This window comes from Hydra viridissima, unplaced genomic scaffold (genome assembly GCF_058129835.1).
Source record: "Hydra viridissima isolate aposymbiotic clone 2 unplaced genomic scaffold, HvirCarnegie_v1 scaffold_13, whole genome shotgun sequence".
Taxonomy (NCBI): Eukaryota; Metazoa; Cnidaria; class Hydrozoa; order Anthoathecata; family Hydridae; genus Hydra; species Hydra viridissima.
In genome coordinates, this window is record NW_028324312.1 from 3,642,184 (window position 1) to 3,663,445 (window position 21,262).

General features: G+C 33.8%; 1 protein-coding gene and 1 pseudogene across 1 annotated transcript; one reads left to right on the forward strand and one right to left on the reverse strand.

Annotated features, from left to right (window-relative positions):
• Window positions 1–4,086: 4,086 nt before the first annotated feature.
• On the reverse strand, window positions 4,087–5,283 carry LOC149880102 (uncharacterized). Its single transcript, XM_090069992.1, has one exon. It carries the CDS (start codon window positions 5,281–5,283, stop codon window positions 4,087–4,089), a length of 1,197 nt encoding a protein of 398 aa, XP_089926118.1.
• An 11,728-nt stretch (window positions 5,284–17,011) lies between these two features.
• On the forward strand, window positions 17,012–17,924 carry LOC149880103 (uncharacterized; annotated as a pseudogene).
• Window positions 17,925–21,262: the final 3,338 nt, after the last annotated feature.

Consider the following 21,262-nt stretch of genomic DNA (forward strand, 5'->3'; position numbering starts at 1 on the left):
AATTCTGTGTTGAGGTCAATGTATGGTTTCATCCAATCCCGTTGCTCAAATTTTATGCCTCGGTGCACCTTTGAAATTTTCATTCCCAATCGTTCATATAATTTCAGGTTTTCACAGTGAAGGACATAATTTTTTTTGTCGTTTAAATTTGGAACGAGCTTATCCACTTTTCCGATTTTCATTCTCTCGGGGGCCAACGGATAATCGTTGTGTTCATCGTGAAGGCTTTCCGGATAATCTAAATCAACCTCTAAAATGCTTGGAACCGATTTCCAATTGGTTAGTTCGTATTCTGTCATCCATTCGAATCCTCCAACGGGAAGAGGCTTGCTCATGGCCCATCCATACAAATTGTTGGCGTCCAAGTATTGAATGAATTTTGTTGGTTGGCTTGGATCGTACGAGTCGCCCATGTATTTGTTGTTTGATTTTCCATACCGATTGGAGATCATGCTGATTCCTCCACGTGTTCCTTTTTGGATCATTCGAAGCATGTCTGGGTCGCTCAACAATTCCAATCTTATTTTTGTCAGTTTCAAACAAGCGTCCCAAGCCAACCCGGGAGACGTGTAATACCAGGCTGGGTCGAGCTTGTAATGTTTCATGCAAACGTCCCTGAAATTTTCAAAGACGTCCGCCAGAATCAAAACGTCAGACACGTTGTACAAATCGTGATAATCTCTGAACGTTTTGCATCCAAATACGATCCAAACCTTTTGCGCATGCGCGTATTCTTCATCAGTGATGTGCTTGCCGCTTAGTCTAGAATAAAAGGCTTCTTTAGGTGGCAATTGCGTTTCTTTAAATTTATCGAATCCATCCACCCAATCGTAAGGGTAAACGCCTTTTTTTCGAAGCAAATTGAATTTTTCTCCATTAAAATATTTTAAGAGGTTTTTAAACTCTTCCGGCTTCAAATTTTTCGCCAAAGTATCCAAACTGAAGGAAAGGAATCTAAAACTGTCGATGAACCTCAATTCAATTTTTTTGTCTTTGAGTTTTCCGTCTTTCCCAGTGTACTCTCCAACTTTGATTTTTTTAGAGAAGCTGATGTATTTTTCCTCGTTGCATGGGATGCAGTTTATTTCTCCACCCAATTTTTTGATAAACAAATGGCTGTCATAACCAGACAGATTGTGAAAAACGACTGGAACAAATTTTGGGACTTTGTATTTTATGTTGCAAGCATCATGAGCAGCACCACGGTACTTTCCAGTAAAATGGCAATGATCACGCACCTTTTTTTCTGAATCGATAATTTTTTCTTCGCAAATGTGACAAACCGTCGCTGATTTGAAATTATTTTCATCCTCCTTTGTGTAGACCATATTTTTTTTCAAGTTTTTCCCAAAAATTTCTTTTATTTCTTTTTCCAACTCGCAGACAAAATATTCACCAATGTCCTCATTCTCGCTTTCAGACACAGATATTGTTGGACTACTTCTGTAAACTGTTTCGTCAAAACATTTGATGTGAAAGGCAAATGAGCTCGGAACGTGCCTTTGAAACTTTTTGGTGTACGACTGACCTGGGTTTTGTTCGCACGAGTCCATCGGTTTGACAAAGCTTTCAAAATCAGCGTAAATGATGAATGGAACCCTCATTGACATTCTCAGGTGTTCAAATTTCATGAACGAATCTTTTGGAGGGAGATTCATTCGAACCGAGTCATGCTCTCTGCAATAGGTCGAATGCTTTGAAAGAGCCTCCTCGCTATTCATCCCCTGCAAGCAGTTTCTGCAAAAATATTTTTTTACTTTTTCTTTTGATGCTTGGGATGAAATGAGTCGACTCAGATTTTTGATCAGACAATAATGATTTGTTTTTTCATCTGAAATAAGAAGCAAATCTATTTCATGCTTTCTGTTCAAGCATTTCGATATTTGTAAAGGGTAAATGGATTTATTTTCATAACCGAAAACGTTGACGCTGATGTCTGTATTATTTTTTTCAAATTTTTTGATTTGATCGAGTTTAACAGGAAAATCAATCCCTTCCCAATTTAAATTTTTTGAATTTTCGATCAAGTCTTTGTCAATCCTTTCTCCGTTTTTTTCTTTCATGTTCAATGCCCTGGTGATACACCACTTGAAGCATTCGTTGTCTTCGTTTTGCATGTTGATGATTGCTTTTTTGTTTGCCAAAAAATCGTCGAGAGGGATATACGACCGACCACCGATGGGCTTGTAGTCAATTAAATTGATGTCCATTTTCAAGATGGCGGACACTGTGCAATTCGAGCCCATTTTGTTGTATTTTTCCATGTTTTCCAGGATCTTATCTTTTGCTTCTTCATAAAATTCGCTCAAGTTCGTCGACTCCAAAATAATACCAGCTTTTGACAAAAAAGGTACGATTCGATGCACCTCCTCTCCGGTAGTAATGCTGACGCTCTCCATATCGATAGTCAAAACAAGGATCGCTTTTTTGTTTTTATTCTCTTGAAGAATCTTGATCACTCCGTCTTTCGCCAAATTTAAAAAGGCAGAAGCATCCTTTTGGTTTCCTTTGACTTGATGTGAAAATTGTTTGACAACACGCTTCAGCGCTTGATCGGTCAATTGAAAATGAATGAGGGGTTTGTAAACTGTATTGCGCACAATTGATTTGAGGACCGTTGATTTGAGAGACCCCACCGTTCTATTCACTTTGTTGCTCACATTTCTCACTACATTCTTCACCGATTCTGGAACGTAGGGATCAATGACATTAAGCACTCGGTTAAAACCGTTGTAAACAGTTGTCGCAATTCTTGAAAGCAATCTCGGAGCAGTAACCGACATAGGTGTCATGACAGGCGATGAATCTGAAACAGGCTCATCAAGAATCTGTTTTTGCATATCCTTTGGATCATTGGAAATTCTTTGACTTTGTAGATCTTTCAGATCCATTAAAAATCTGCGATTTTGTAAATGAATTGGTTTCGGAGCAATAAGAGGTCTTCCAACAGGTCTTGGTGGGATGATCGCTGGTTTTGGAGCGATGACAGGCTTTTGACGTGGAGCTATCGAACTAAGATCAGGACGTGGAGCAGGCAACGGTCTTGCCTCAGTCGTTCGTCTACGAAGAGAAGCAGGACGTGGAGCAGTAGCAGTAGCAGTAGCAGAGACAACTCTAGTGGGAACAGAAGGATGCAAAGCCATTATAAGTTCCCCCTTTCTCATTTTAGAGTATCCTTTTATTTTTTGCCCTTTGGCAATTTCTTTTAATCCTTTCACCGTTTTGTTTTCCATTTTTATTAACGCAAGATTTTTATTTAACTCATTTTTCAATTTTTTTTAAATTCAATATAAAAGAATTTAAAAATTCGAAGAATTTCAATTGTTTCAAAGAAACTTAAAAAATCACTTGTGATTTCCATGTATTCGTAAGCGAATTTAAAAAATTTAAAGATTTTTCATTGATCCAAAGAATTTCCACTGATCTCATATCTGTATCCATCAACTACTTTTCCATTTCGGTTAACAAAGTACTGCCAGCAATGCCCTGTCTTTTTATGCGATTCATAAGCAGACTTGTATTCTACCACCTCACCAGTATCAACATTAGTTATTCTCAAACCTAAAGGATTATTTCTAATTAAACCAAGTCTAGCGTATTTTGGATTAAAAGGCTTCTTTTCTTTTTTCTCATATCTTCTAGGTCTTCCAACAGGTCTAGCCTTTTTAGAGTTTCCAAAAAATAAATCTTTATCAATCAGATTGTTTTCAACAGCAATCAACATGAGCGCCATTTTATTGTCAGACGTTTTAGAAATTCCGTTTTCTTTTAACAAATTTTTCAAAATCTTTCTTGTGTAAACCATCTTTTATTTTGCAAAGATTTTATTTAACTCATTTTTTTTCAATTTTTTTTCATCTGTACATTTAGATCCGTGGAAAATTTTTTTCGGTCTACCCACTGGTCGATCTTCCTTCACGTCTTTAATCAATATGTTTTTATCAATCAAGTTGTTTTCAATCGCAAGCATTAATAAAGACATTTTATTGTTTGAAGTTTTAGAAATTCCGTTTTCTTTCAGTAATTTTTTCAAATCCTTTTTCGTATATCTCATTTTTTAAAGGAAAAATATTATTTTAAATGAATTCAATAAACAATATTCATTCTGCTTCCATCTGATTTAAGTCTAAGCAATTTATCGGAAATGACAACAGCAAAGGCTTGAGTGTTTGCAGGAACGTTTGCATTAAATGTAGCTTTTATTTGCACATCTACCACTGAAGTTTTTAACCTCTCAGCCTGCTTGCTTACATCAAAAACAAACAGAGGGCAAATGTACCTGTAATTTTGAGCAGTCAAATTGGGTTGTGCTATAAGTTCGTTAGTTCCATAAACTTTATTGTCAAACTTAGAGGCATCTCTATAAGCTCTTGAGTATCTGTTGTTATTAAAGTCTAAATTGTAATCAACAGCAGGATACCTTTCACTGTTTAAAGTGACATACATGTTTTTTAAGTCGCAGTGATTAAAGACTGAAGGATTCTCTTGTTGACTTCCAGATTTATTGGTTTGGAATCCAACAATGATATATCTCGGTCTTTCACTAGCAGATCTTGCGCTCAGCCTCCAACTAAAGTTATTTGATACAGGAACAGCGATGGTGTCACATTGTCTAGATCTGAAAGCAAATGGTACATCTACCTTTGATTCAATGATTTTATAAATATTGTTACTACTTGCGACAGATGGTGTAACATGAGGCATAAACAAGGATAATTTGTTAAGATCTATTTTTCCTGCAGCTGCTGCTTCTGCTCTAAAAATAGCATCACTATCGCTCTTTCTTACAAGAGTAAGTGTATGCTTAAATCCATAGAGTACTTTATCGTAATCATCGCAAAATCCGAAAATGTGCTTTAAAGGGATGCAAAACGAAAACGATCCTTTTTCTTCACCTTGCTTGATGATGTAATCTCGTCTGTTGATAAATCCAGTGTTAGTATCATTTGCTAAAGCTGTCGTGTCTCTCTGCCACAGCTGATTCATTCCTTCAGATAATTGAAACTCTATTGGGTATTTGAGGAAACCAATCATGGTTGTAGCTTGTCCAGGTTCGAAAATGGTTTCTACCTCTTGATTCGACAAATGATAAGAAATCTGACTGAACATGTGCATGATACCATTGTTTGCAAGAGCAACGAGGTCTGCATCAGCGTAGGAAGTTCCATCTGCTTTTAAAAGTCTTCCTTCAACCAAAAGGTAGGCTTCAGATGGAAGCGTGAACAAATCTTGCTGTTGAATATTGATTCTTATTTGTCCATCCACGTTTAGATTCTTATCCATTGGTTCGTATTCATGAAACTCAAATATCTCAATTCCCTCATCAACAATAATCTCTTCTGTAAAATTTAAAACATCGGAATTTGCCATTTTTATACATCTAAGAAAAAAATTCCACGGATCATTACATGATGTGGAATTTCACAAGTGAAATTTTTAGATCCTTTGGATCATTGGAAATTCTTCGAATTTTTTAGATTCTCATGCAATCAAAAGTCCATTTCCCCTTTTTAGATCCTTTGGATCATGGAACTTTGAAAGTTTTACCAAGTCTTGTATTCTAATCGATCCTCCAAGCATAGAATATTCATCTATAACCGGTGGTGCTGCTGCTTTGTTAACAATGCTTGAAATAATTTCTTTGCTTTTAAGACTGAGATCATTCTTTACAGCTACATTTGGTTTTGGAGTTCCAGTCTTGACATACAATTTCTCAATGGTCCTTTTACCTTTATCAATAGCTACATCTTTAGCAGTGGAAATGGCTGTAGAAGCTAGCTCTTTTCCTGCAGATTTAGTAGCCATGATTGCTTCTCTTCCCAGTTCAGTTTTTGCAATTTTATTAGCTAAAGTAGATGCCGCTCTTGAGGCGCTTGAAGTTGCTGCCCTTCTCAAGAAATTCTTAAGTGTGTCAATTATACCACTTCCACCAACAATATGCTTCTTAACATATCTATTTCTATAAACGATCATTTTTTATTTCCAAAGATTTTTTTATTTCATATCGATATACGCCATCATAGCCTTGTACTGATCTTTATTAACCCTATTTTGTCTCAACAGCTCATCGCAAATGGAAACAGCCACATTTCTAGACTCTTTATTTCCAGCATGCCATGCACCAATACTCAATTCAAGCTTCTCCACAAGAGCATTTGGGTCACTTGGAAGAATGATCACTCCATGACCTTTTTTGACTTTAGTTTCGCTTTTAAATTTATCCCAAAATGGTTTTACAATTTCCCTGTATTTTTCGCTTCTGGAGGCTCTTGGCTTGTTTGGATTTGAATCCGTAAAAATAGCACCACTGTTGAAAATAATTTTTTCATAGTTTTTCAAATCTTCATTGGTAACGTTTCCCAATTCTTTGTCTGGAGCTTCAGGTACTGTCATGAGTTCCCAAAGACCTTTTGTTCCTTCATACTTTTCTCCTCCAACAACGATATCATTTCCATCCACCTCCACCTCCATTTTTCCAAAGTATAATTTATTACTAGTTTTACTAATTTCGTATTTTCTTTCAACGAAACGTCTATTATTATACCTATTTAAATAGATGGATGAAATGTCTCCTAAATGATTTGTCTCATCCAAACTGGGAAGCTCTTTTTCATTGCGACTTTCTTCGATGCTTCTGATCATCTTTTCATTGCTTTCAATCAGAGGCTTGTAAAGCTTGCTCAAATCATTCTGAAGATTAGCATCATAAATATTTTCATTCAAACTATCTTGATATATTCTTTTTCTTCTTTCAACAAATTCTCTCACCATTTCATCCCTCTTGTTTGGGTCTAGTATTTTAAAAAAGGACATTTTTTAAAATGCAAGAAAAAAAGTTAAACGAAAACGTAAACGTAAACGTAAACGTATTTGTGTTTTTAAATTAGTTTTTACGAAACATATTGTTGAACGCTTTTATAGCGTCTTCCCTTCCTTTTTGGATTAACGACTCTTTAGTTATCTCGTCAATGTTGATTTTTGTTTTAGTTCTTATTTCTTTCATCAAGCTCTTAAACTTTTGAAGCTCGTCTAAAATCAATTCATACTCTGAATCGCTCACAATGTTGTCTACTAATGCTTTTGAAATGTGACTGTTGATGGTGTTTAATTTCGACTCGGCCAACACTTTAATCTTTTCATGCTTCTCCGCTTTTAATGTCAGTTTTTTGTTCACTTGTCCTCCTACAATGGATAAAAAACCCATTCCAATAGCCACACCTTCACATGCAATCGCAATAGGGGCAGCAGCGATGGTGCTCAAAGTTCCAATTCCAACAACTCCAAGCGCTACACCGCCTGCTTGCAACGTAGTGTCTACAAAAGAAATGATTCTGAAAGCGCGATGGTACTTTTTGCTTAGATGCACTCTCTTTTTCCTCTCGTTGTCCATCTCTTTCTGGATTTCGCTTATTTTCTGAAGACGGTAAACATGCCCTCCATCATCTGCAGAACCAAAAGGAGCTGTTGGAAGACCTGGATAAAGTTTAGATTTAGCATCGTGATTGTATTCCATTTTTTTATATTAATAGAAAAAAAATATTTTTTTTCACTCATTAATGAAATTGACAAAGCATAAACTTTCTCCTTTTTTAATAATAACATCTGACTTGCTGTTATTGTGAATTTCCATGATTACATTATCCACCGACTCTGTTAGTATGTTGCTGTGACTGTAATAATCCAGTTTTGATTTCAGGCTTTCCCTCAAATTCACTAAAGCTAATCCGCCTTTAAGTTTTATTCCAAACATAAAATTTAATTTCTGATGGCTTAACCGATTTAGTGTAATGTCTTTTTGAGCAAATATTTCATATCTTATTCCTACTTTTGATGGAGGATGCTTCAAATACTTATCGAAAAAAAGATAGGATCTATTACGCGCCTTTCGGTCATTATGAAAAAGTTTTATATATACATTATTTTCCATTTTTTATTACAAAAAAATTATTTTTTTATACATTATTTTATTCCCGCATGTAAAGAATAAAATAACTATTGTTTTTAGGCAGCAGAAGCACACTTTCTATATTTATCTTTTTTAGAGCCTTTAATCAAAGCTCTAATCTTTAATTTATTTTTTCTTTCTATCTCATCATATTCAGTAACAACATCTTCAGTAACAAAATCTTCAATATCTATAATAATAGGTTCAGGATCGACTACAGCACGCGTATGCTGTATTACGAATTCTCGTCTGTTATTCATTTTTATATAATAAGAAATTTATTTAACTCATTTTTCAATTTTTTTTTCATCTGTACATTTAATCCTTTGGATCCGTGAAAATTCTCTGAAATTTTTTAGATCATGTAATGATCCATGGAATTTCACTTGTGAAATTTTAAGCGTAATAATAGGCTTGTCCGAGGAGAAGGTAAAAGCTTCCGGATTGACCGACTTGCGCGTCTCCGGAGTTTAGAGTGACGACAAGCCTTCTTCCGGCTGCGACGCTGGGCATGGAGTCTGCTTCTCCGAAATTTCTGTAAAAGGAAATGGTGGTAGTGGGCACGATGGAAGCATTGGATTGGTAAAGAAGTCCCGTCGATGTGTTGTTGAAGGAGGTGATGTTTGATCCGTTCCACGAAGACAAGTAAAAATCTTCCAATCCAGAAGAGGAAAAGAAGCATGTGCTGTCAGCGTCGTAACCAGGAAAGTAGGTGTAATTGTTTGTGTTGTAAGGAGTCCAAGGAGTGAGAACGGTTCCGTTTCCAGGAGGTAAATTCCCATCATACATTCTGACTCTGGATTCCCACCAGTTTCCAGAAGCGCCGATGACGTGCACTCTGATGTATTTCAGAAAAACTCCATTTCCTTTCCCGTTGGTGTTCAACAAAACGTATTCGCTACCATACGTTGTGTTTAAATATCGGAACGTCTTGCTGTACAGCTTGTAAAGAGGGATGGAAGCAGGAATGGAAGCAAGAGTGGAAATGAACGGTTGAATCCAATACGTGATGGCTGTGGAATTTTTGTTCACCAGTTGAATGGAGACGTCGTTTCTGAAAGGCATGTCCAACGTCAAGTATCCTCCCAAAGAATTGGAGTTGAAAGCGTTGCATCCTTGCAAAGAGTTGACGTAAAACGATCCTCCCAATGGTGAAAAAAGCAAATCGGTAGCAAGTCCTGTCTGATCCACTCCAATTCCGTCAGTCACTTCTGCATAATTTCCCACATTGATTTCTCCGTCTGTGAAGATTCGAATAAAAACTTGACCAGGAACATTGGTTCCAGAGATGCTGTATAAAGCCAGCCATAATCTTCTCAACACTCCAGATTTTCCAGAAAACGAAAACACAGGAGCAGTGGTTAACGCTGCCAACGTCTGAGACTTAAAACCCAAACTGGTGAAACTGGATCCATGGACGACACTGGTCAAGCTCGATTTTTGCAACAACAAGTCTACATAACTTTTCGTCGCAGCGTCTTGCGCGTTTGAAGGATCGAGCACATTGATTAGTTTATGAGAATTCAAATCCAAGTCAGCTGTTCCAATCGTCGTTCCTCCTCCACCGGCATGCGTGTCCACGTAATTTTTGGTGGCTGAATCTGAGGATAAAGTTGGCTCAGCTAAATTGGTCAATTTGTGTGACGTCATGTTGACGTCTGTGTATAAAATATTGGAATAAGCCACTTTGGTGTCGACATACGCTTTTGTTGCTGCGTCGTGAGAAGTGGTTGGATCTTTCACATTGAGTAATTTGTGGTTGTTTAAATCCATGTCAGCAGTGATGGTGCTCGTCCCATCTGTTTTAACACACTTACTCGAACTCACATCGACGTAATTTTTAGTGGCGGCGTCGTGAAGATTGGTCGGTTCGTTCAAGTTAATCGCTTTGTGAAAATTCAAATCCAAGTCTGCAGTGCCAACTGAGGATCCTCCACCTGTCGAATGCGTGTCGACGTAATTTTTTGTGGCGGCATCGTGCGAGTTGGTTGGTTCTGCCAGGTTGATGATTTTATGAGAGTTGTAATCCAAATCTGCAGTGATGGTGCTGTTTCCATCTGTTCTAACATAGAGATCACCTATTATGGTTGTTGATGAGGAAGGATCATAAAAGTACCTTCCCAATTCAGTTCTTCCAAATTTGTCAATCATTTTATATAGGTACGACTTTTTTTTATAGATCACCAAAGTGTGTTAATAACGCTTTGAAAGTCTTCCCCTTCCTGCAATTTTTTTAAAACATAAAGGCACAAGTGTCCACAATAAGAAGTGTCACCAAACTGTACTCTCTCGCTGTTGTAAAAGACAGGACTTTTCAGATCCTCCGGATCCGTGGAAAATCTTTGATTTTTCAGATATTGGACTAGCTCTACAAGAGGTCGCTGAGCGTAAGAGTCAAAGCTGTATTTTTTGTCTCCGTCTTTATACCAACAGACCCAATGAAATCCATCTGTGTTAGAATCTCCCGTGTTTACAATACCACATTCTTTTTTTCTTGTCTTTTCTGGCAATTCATCCCTCACAAAAACACCTCTAAAGTTTTTAATTTTGAGCTTTTTAGCAGCATCTATTAATTGAAAGTTGGTAAGAGGTTTGTTAGGCAGTACTATCCCTTCAACGTTGATCATTTTTAAAATTCAGAAAAATTTTAAAAAATCGCAGATTTTTCATTGATCCAAATGATCTAAAAATCATTTATGATTTCCATTGATCTGTAAGATCTAAAAAAAATTCACATTTCATCATCATCCTGTTCTATCTCATCTGATTCTTTTACCTCTAAATTCAAGTCTTCACACATCATGGTGCTATGAGACAAAGGTGCATTTTTTACAATGACGGCTTCGACCAGTTTAACTTGAATAGACACAATCGAAGGACCAATATACACCCCCTCAATTCTAAGTCCTCCAATAGCATAACATCTTTGGTTGATAAAATCATGTCCAGAAGATCTGACCAAATTTCTATTACTACGTTCTCCTTTGAAACCATTTTGTATATCAAGATTTGTTTTCTTTCTATGAAATACAGAAGTAATGACTATTTCATCTTCATTATTTTTAGATCCTTCAGATCCATGAAAATTCGAAGAATTTTTAGTAAACGTCTTTGCATAAAACACTGGCGCTAATTCAGAATGACCATCTTTATATTTTAAAATAGTCAATTCGCTTGAATTAATTTGCTTTTTTCTTCCTCCCTTTTTAAGTTTGGGTGACAATTTATCCACTTCACCTCTAATGAACAAACTAATCTTTTCCATCATGCTAATAAACTTTTCTTCTTCTTCTGTCTTTCCCTTTTTAGCATCAAAGCAAACAAAAGGCATGGAATAACCAGTCAATTTTTGTGTTGATGGATCTTTATTCTCGCACACACCATACGAAAATAATATAGGTGTTTGTAATACAAGAGATCCATCTCCAGTTGGATAAGAATATTTTACTGGTACTTTTTGATATACGACTGGTTTTGTTGCTGCGTAAATTTCCCCAACTGATAATTTGCTCTCATCAAAATTTTCAATTGTAATAAAACTCATCTTTTTTATATAGAAAGAAAATTATTTAACTCGTTTTTCGGAATAATTAAATTCTTTTAATTTTAAAGATTCGTTTACGAATCTGTGGAAATTCTTCGAATTTTTAAAGATCATTTTTTCATAGAAATCACCTCTCTATTGTCTACCCAAGAGTTAAAAGAGTCTGGATATCCTTGCCATTTGACTAGTGATCTGTTCTTTTGCTTACGAATGACTTTTTCAATTCTAAATATGTCTTGATTGGTCTTTTGCATTTCTTGTTCATAAAATGTACCTTGTATTTCTTCATTGTTAGCGTCAACGATTTTGTATGTCGGTGGGTCTGTATACTGAATTTTTGATATAGTAAAGACCTCCTCGGTCCATCTCGGCGTATACCCCTTTTCAAAATGTGATTTCTTTTTAGTAATCCTCACTTTATCTCCCATGGAAAATTTAGGTTCTTGTCTTTCTGCTCTCACCTTTCCATTTAGATTCATCCATACCCTACCTTTATTCTTTTCATTACTGGCTTCCACTGGAGTCATTTTAATGGAAGAGTGTTTGGTGTGGTTGTAGTTATCAACCATTTTGTCTAAAACGTCAATGTATTTATTGACGTTGTTAGCTGAAAAATATTTAAACATTCTCTCTTTCATCGTTCTGTTCCATCGTTCAACTACAGAACTTTTTTCTTCATTTTCAGTAGAGTATAATTGCACACCTAGAGCTTTTACATGCTTGTTATAAAACTCTTTTCCTTTATCCACCCACATTTTGATGCATTTTCTTTCTGCGAAGATTTTTTTCAGCGCCTCAGCCACTTCAATACCCGTTTTGCTTTTCAACGGAACGATCCATCCATACTTTGAAAACACATCAATCACCATGAGCAAATATTTTATTCCATTGTTGAACTTTGAAAACGATTGCATGTCAACCAAATCTACAGCCCATATTTCATCGATGTCGTTCACAAACACTTTTCTTCTTTTAAAATGATGCATTACTGGTTTATGAAGCTCCTCTGCAAGCTGATCCGTCCATTTCAGGTTCTCCGGTGCTTTTTTTTCCCATTAACACCTAATCCGAATTTGGCTTTAGCTTTGATGATGGGAGCGATAAGTTTTCTTTCGTTTATTTCTTTTTGAGTGGGGTTTGGAATGGAGTTCATTTCTTCAAGCATCATTTGATCTGCTACATTTCTGCTTTGAACGTCGTTTAAATATTTATATGCTAAATCGTGATGATATGCTGCATTGTCCACTCGGTCCACCGGTTTGCTCCACTCTTGATACATGTCCGTGGAAGTAAGTCTTTTGTCTAAATTGGTTCCAGGTCCTGCAAAATTCATTCCTGGAATGTGCATTTCTCCTGGAAACTTTGCCCATGGAAGCTTTATTTTTTTTGAAAAATTGTTGATCGATTCCACCAAGTCTCCTCCTTTTGCTGAAGAAACAAACTTGCATTTGGTAGTTCCACAAGAGTCACAAGTCCCTTTAAGCATACTTCTATTGCTTTTGCTTATAGCATGGTGTAAGTTGCTCGTTTCTGTTATTTTTTTACATTTGACGCAATACATTTTTTATATTCAACATTATAAAAAATGGAAGTGATTGATTTGTCATGGAATGTAAATAAAAGCAAAAGAAAAAACAACAAACTTTTACCAAAAAGCATACGCGGAATCATTATTGGGAAATCAGGCTGTGGAAAAACAACGTTGCTACTCAATTTACTTTTAAGACCTGGATGGCTAGATTACAATCATTTGCAAGTCTTTGGAAAATCTCTTTTTCAGCCAGAATATAAAATATTAAAAAACTCGTTCGAGAAGAAATTACCGAAAGAGGTTATTCTTGATTTGTTTAACATTCAAAGCAAAATTGAACAATTAAACGTAAGTCCTGAATGTGTCATTGATGAAATTTCAAAAAAATGGAATAACAAAGAGGATATGGAATGTCAATTTTTCGAAACTGCTGACGATGTGCCAAACCCTTCCGAACTCGATTCAACAAAAAACAATTTAATGATCTTTGACGATCTGCAATTGACCAAACAAAACAAGTGCGAAACATATTACATCCAAGGAAGGCACTCTAACGTCGACATGTTTTACCTCGCTCAAAATTACCACAAGATCCCCAGACAAACCATACGAACAAATGCAAACTTTATTTGCCTTTTTGAGCAAGACGAAAATGATGTCAATAACATTTATAAAGACCGCGTTTCATGCGACATGGGAATAAAAGAATTTAAAAATTTTTGTCAATACTGCTGGTCTCAACCCCACGGATTTGCAGTCATTGATTTATCCTCGAAAAAGGATTGTGGAAAATATCGAAGCGGATTTGACAATTTTTATTTTCCCAACTCTATATAAAAAGATGAGCGGATTTTATCTCCTTACAAAAGCGAAAAAAGAAACTCCAACCATAAAAAACAGCGTTCTCCAAACCGAGTATGACAACCCCATTGAATTTGATCCCAATAAGAAGTATGAAATGGCTCTTGTTGGCTTTGACACTATTCACAGTTACACCAACATCAATTCGACCAATAATGTTTTCAGATACAGTCCCAACGCCGGTTCAAACAGCTATACCATTTACATCGAAGAAGGAGCGTATGAAATTAGTGAGATTAATGATTATCTTCAAAAGGAAATGGAAAAACAAGTTGGAAACTTGTATAGAAAGGATGGTGTTGTTATCGGAGCAAACCTAACCACTTTAAGAAGTACACTGAAATTTGGAAAACCTGGATCTACAACAAAATATTGGGTGGATTTTAACGTAAATAACAGTTTAGCCCCTGTTCTTGGATTTAATAAAGCAGAATATACCTATGTAGAGAAAAAAGAAGATCTAACAAATCCAGATAAAGTTACAAGTTATATTGACTATTACGAGTCTGAAGCACTTTCGAGAATAGACGATGTAACCATCATCAGAATCACAAGCGATGTTATCGGAGCATCTTATGATAACGGAAAAAGAACATCTGACATTTACTCTTTTCATCCTGACTCTCCTCCAGGCTACAAAATTACCGAAAAGCCTTTTCACTTGATATACTTACCAATTATAGTAGGTAGAATTTCAAGAATGGAAACAAGAATTTTAGATCAAAACGATAACTTGATCGACTTTAGAGGTGAAGACATTATCCTCAGATTTCACGTTAGAGAAAGAATAACCTCTGTGCTTCAAGACCTTTTTACGAGCAGCGCTGTTCAGCGATAAATTTTACTTGTAAAATTCACGGATCCGAAGAATCTAAGAAGTCATAGACTACCATTGATCCAAAGGATCTAAAAATTTCACAAGTGAAATTCCACGGATCATTGATCTAAGAAATTTTTTTTCTTTTATTTTAAAAATGAGTTACCAAAAAGTAAAATTAAACATTTCGCAAAGTCAATCTGATAAAATAAAAAAAGCAATTCAAGACAAGACTGATGTTAATATAAGACTATCTCATCAAGACTTGAACGGTGAACATGTTCTCGCTCTCACTCATGCTCAAATAAATAAAATCACAAAAGCGTATGAAGCTGGTAAAGGAGTCACTCTTAAATTAAGCAAAAGACAAATTGCATACAACTCAACCGTTGAAGGTGGCTTTATCGGAGCTCTTCTGCCGTTACTAGGTATGTTAGGTAGCACTCTTGCCACAAGGGTTGTTCCTGCTCTAGCCACTGGATTGTTAGCAGGTGTAGGTTCTTCTGCTGGCTCTGCTATGGTTGATAAAATTGCAGGAAGAGGAATCGTTTACTTGAAAAAGAATGGAAGTGGAATAAAAATGACTGCTGCAGGATCTGGACTCTTTTTAAGACCTTGGGTAAACCCTACTATTGGTAGAGGACTCTTTGTTAAAAATGGAAAAGACTATCAATCTATTGGATCTGGATTATTGCTCGGTCCTAATTCACCTTTCTCAAGCATCCCATTTTTAGGCGCTATTCTATAAACCACTTGTAAATTATAAAAATAAAAAAACTTTTTTCTTGTTATAAAAAAATGACAATGAGTATTACAGAACAAGATGAATATGAGGAATTTTGTTACAGTGAACTACATCAAATAAATAATCCCACTTTTGACCTAGAAATGCACAGAATTGCTACACAATTCCACAATGATAATCGCAAAAGATTAAATGCATTTAAAGAAGAACAACAAAAAGAACATGATCAAAGAATTAGAGAAACTCAAAGATAAAATTGCAAGTATCAACGTCGAGTTTCATAAGCACATTTTTTAATAATATGTTAACATTATTAAAAAATCGCAGATTTATAAGGATCCAAAGGATCTAAAAATTCGAAGAATTTTAATTGATCATTTCATGATCTAAATTTGCTCTCGTATTACTAATAATATTTTCACTATAATTGCGATAAATTCTTTTTGTTGAGAAAGCATTCGATAGACTTTTATTCGTTGTTTTTTTCATTTCAATATGATTATATGTATCAATAGCAGATTTTAATATTCTAAAAAATTCTTCGAATGGCATTTTTTGAATCATTTCTATAAACGACATTTTAGTGCTCTTTGGAAGCTTTCGAACGTTTTTTTCAAACTTAATATATCTACTAGATTTATCAGTACAACATTTCACTTCTTCACCATTAAGCATTTTAATAAGGTCAACTTTAGTTATCGCATCCATTATTTTCTATAATAAGAATTTTATTTAAGTCAAAATAAAAAATTTAATTTCTTTAGCGATGTCTAGAAAAAATATTCACAGAGAAATAAAAAATTAATTTCTTTAGCGATGTCTGTCATGAGCCAGAACCATTTTTAGTACCTAAAATAACATACATTTTTATATTTGAAAATCAACCTAAAATGGAAATGAGCCAGAACCCGTGTTTTCTAGTAGTAGGGTGGGTTTTTTGTTTTCTAAGTGGAGATTTTATAAATTTCCCCCGTCTTTAGATATTTTTTTGTGAACGCAACTTTTTACGCAAGAAAAAAAAAAAGATAAAAGAGTTTTTTTTTTTTCGGTGCCTAATGTTTAAAGAGATAATTTAAGGAAATATTTCATAAAATGTATTTGAGTTGAAAATATTAAAACACGAATATCTATGGAACCAAATAAGCTACAGAAGTGGTTGAAACCATTTTAAAAATAAAATATATTAAGTAATGCAATGCATTTTTAATAAAAAAGATTTACATTGGCTATAAAAATTGCCTAAACTCCCTAGTAATATGTAAAAGCAAAGCTCAGGCCAACTACGCAAAGCGCGAAATGGTTAAAAAAAGATTGACTTTTTTGTTTATTAAATAAATCAACATAAAAGACGAAGTTTATTAATTATTCTAAACTTAATTTATAACAATTTAATCAGGTCCAGTTAAACTTTTTTGCGCTTGATTATTTTTTGAAATGTTCTCAAAACATCTATGAAGCCGTGGGCAAGTTGTCGCAACTAAATATTGTATGCGTGGTCAAGATCAGAGTGCAATCGCACGCCTTTCCCGACCAAGCCTGATAGCCTACAAAGAAAGTTCAGATGTATGTTTACGCACAATTCGCAGACGACAATTACAGCTAAAACATAATATGAGCAAAACATGTGGAGAAAGCATCAGTTCTACAATCAAGCAAACTGCTACTCTTTTGAAATCTTTTAATGAAAATGAAAAAGAATATATTCTGAGCAAATCAAATATTTCAAAAGCCAGAATATCTGCTGAAGAAATGATCAGTTTAAAAGCAAACATGAACAGTACTTATGTCAACATGAAAATATTATCTAGGTACACAAGATTGCAATTATTATATAGAAATCTTGAAAAGACAAATTCCATACTTTTAATAGTTATTGATAATAAAAAAATACATTATTTTAGGTGGTTGAAAAACAACAATGTAATATGTGCTTCTAATGCAAAACAAAGAAATGTGGCTAAGAAATGGTCATGTGATGATCTTATTGTTAAAAACGCTCCATTTATGGTTGAAAAAAAGGATTCAAAAGGCTCTTATGAAATCAAGAAATTGCCATGTGCATATATCGAAAATCTACAAGGACATATAATAAATGTACTAGATAGACTAGATAGGTACAAACAAATCTTTTTTAAAAAATACTTTAACATACTACAATTAAATTACTTAAAAATACTACAATAAATTAAATGCAATACTATAAAAACAAAAACTAATTTTTCTTGTTTTAATTTTAGCAACAACCTCTTATTATACAACAAGATTAAAGACAATTAAATCCATATAAAAATAGGAGGTGACTATGAAGGTGATTCATTCAAAATGTTTTATCAAGTAGCGAATGTGGAAAAGCCTAATGCCAAAACTAATACAACAATTTTTAATATATTTGAGGCAAAGGATTATAGCACAAATTTGAAAATTTCATTGGCAAGATTTACATCAGAAATTGATTTGTTGCAAAAAATGATTTGGAAGTAAGAACATATTACAAAAGATAATTCAATTATTCAAAAACATCCAACTAATATTTGACATAAACAAAATCATCAACTATTCATTTCTTACCACAATCGTCAGGATTATGATAGATTACAGTTTCTTTTTAAAGAAATGTATAATAATTTAATTCTGTTCAATTTTAGAGAAAAACAGATTCGCGTATTTGTATTCGGTGATTATGAATTCTTGTGTGCAATTTATGGAATAACGGTACTAAACGTTAGCTATGCTTGCTTGAAAATCTTTCTCGAGGGCCCCCACAAATTTCAGTGCCCCAGGGCCACACAATTGTTTAATCCGGCCCTGCGGCCTAACGCATATATGCCGAAATAATAGTATAAACGCATATATGCCGAAATAATAGTAATAAATAATATATAACGCATATATGCCGGCCCTGCGGCCTTCCGCATATATGCCGAAAAAATAGAAGGCCAGTTTAGTATGCGGTTCTGAATAAAAGTTTAACAAATCTACATAAATTTAAAATTGAAATTTTGAAAATAAAGAATGGTTAACAAATGTTGTGTTGTTGGCTGTTTTTCTAAATATTCCAGACATGATGTGGTGCCAGTGTTTTATTTCCTGTAAATGAAGATTTAAGAACATAATGAATAAAATTTGTAAATAGACTAAACTGGATACGAACTAAGTCATCAGTTATTTGTTCAAAACATTTTTAGGAAACATATATAAGACATGGAAAACAAGAAAAAAGATTTCATTTAATAAAGAAGTTAAAACCAATACCAACTATACATCCAACTGTTATACCAAAATCATCTATACCGACAATAAATTTGGAAAGAAAATCTCCAACAAAACGTATTACCAAAGCAGCGAGTTTTTTAAAAATGGTTTAATAAAAAATTTAGATTGAATTGCTGATATTCCATGTATAAGTGGCTACCAACTGCTAAAACATAATGATCATATTGTATTTTACAAAATGTTGTTTAATGAGCTTTCTATACCAGAAGTTATTGAGTGTATATGAGTTGACGAGAGTTTACACGTTTCCCATTTATCATACTTTTGATGTAATGAACAACACCGATATGCCATTAAGAACAACTGCTCAGTTTATTTTAAAAACATTTTTGTTCAAAGAAAATGTCCTTTTGTTCTGATCACCAAAAGCTTGGGATAAAATCTCATAAACAAAACAATCAGTAACTAATTCTTCAATAATAAAAGAAAAATAATTACTGCTGGAAATATTATGGACAATAAAGTTAGTTTTAAAAAAAGGCAACGAAAAAAGCATGATTTAACATAAATAATTAAAATTAATAAGTTTCTAAAGAACGATATTTCTTTTTTTTTCTAGAAAAATGTTAGAAATTCAAAAAAATTCTTAAAATGAAATATTGTTGTTGCTGAACAGAAAGTATTTTTAATAAAAAAATGCATTTTGTTTGTTTATTTGCTTTGCTTTTTATAGCGCAATAATTCTTTTTTAATAGCCTTCTATTTTTTTGGCAAATATGCGGAATATAAGGCCGTATACTTTAAGTTAGCCATGATTCCTAAAAATTTAAATTTCTCTCCCGTAATTTACGGATTTTGACAATAGGGAATCCTGCCATGGCCACAACGGATCTCACTATACGTTACCGACGTTTTATTCAATCAATTAATGTTGTGAAAAAATATTAAAATATCGATCTTTTATCGAAATTTCAACAGTGAAAATAAAGTTTGGCCACACAGTTACAAATTCCTGGATTCGCGCCTGAACTGTGATAATTTGATTGGTTCCTACAATAAGAAAAATTCAAACAAGTGAAGAAAATTAAAGGCAATTTTACCACAATTCAATGAATTATATTCAACTCATTAAATCATTTTTCTTATTTACAATCATTGATTATTAGATAGAAATATTATCAAACTATTACCATACAAGTTAACTTCTTAAGATTAAAATCATAGAGACAAAATTAATGCTTGTATTCCTTATATTACTTATAATAAAATTTAAAAAATTAGTAACTTCATACAAAAAAGTGTTTAAAAAATGATTAAAAATCTAAAAAGTATACAATCATATAAAAAAAGTTCATATTATTTAAATTTCTGGTTACAAACTTTGCTGTGAAAAGAAAATGAACATTTTTAGGCAGTGCAACTCTGTGCTAAATATTATTTAAGTCCTCCCAAACATTTGCCAAATACAATATTTTTTTAATATCATCTTCAATAACTTCTTGAGATTCTATAAGAACGTTTAGAGCTTCCAATATTTCATTCTTGCTACCAATATTGGGATGAGCAACTTGATTTCCCCCAACAAATTGGTTTCCCCAATCTTTAAACATTTCCATAAAATCCTCCATCTCTCCCCAGTCTCCCCCCCAGCGCTTCTATGAACTTTTCGAACAACGCAACCTTTTTAATTTTTTCTTCTTTCTCAAATTCAGTTGCATCAGGTAGTTTACTTAGAGCGCGGTCAATCTCACGTAAAAAATATGTTCTTTTGTTTTTTTTCTTTTCAGAAAATACTTTCCAATAAATTTGGGTTGGCACAACATTTATCACTTGTCTTATAAGTATCTTTGCTTGATCTTCTTTTGAAACTTTTAGTTGGTTTTTGAGTTTAGTAACTTCATCTTCTAAATGAGAAATTTTATCATCAACTTCGCTTGAATGTTCAATTTTTCTTTTTTTGCTCGAAGAACTGATGTGTTCCTCGACCTAAAAAATTATAAAAATATTGACATAAAAATCAAACATAAAAATTTTTTTTGAAGCAAGATTGCTGTTCCTTCAAACCATAATTTATTTTTAGAAAAATAATTTAATATTCAATTTAATAGATAAATGTTATAGGTTGTTTCATCCCTTATACATTTACATCAAAGTATCAAAGTATCAAACATAATTTTGTCATTAGCTTTTGAGCAAAAGAAAAAATAAAGTAAAAAATTTTTGTAATAGACCAAAATAGATGCTCGACAAAAAACAGAAGAACTAGTAATTTCAATAGTCCCTATATTCTTTTTTGCAAGATATATCTCTTTTGCACAGATTTAACTCGATTATTACAAATTTCAGTTCAAAATTTTAGCTATTTTTTCAGACAATTTATTGAAGTAATATAAATTAAGACTTACTTTTCGCTCATTCGAACTCATACTGTATTAACCCCAACAACAGTGTATGACGGTTGTATCCGTCGAAGGTAAAGTGATACTTATATGTTGACAACGGATATAGCCGTCGTTGAATATGCTTTATTTAAAGACATGTATCTTAGGCAAAGTTGCATAATTTTTTTAGTTTTTTCACTAAAAGATCCGGAAATAGTTAAATTT

Bases quoted from the DNA above. Each gene is read 5' to 3' on its own strand.
- LOC149880102 (XM_090069992.1), bottom strand. From the start codon at position 5,283: ATGGATAAGAATCTAAACGTGGATGGACAAATAAGAATCAATATTCAA.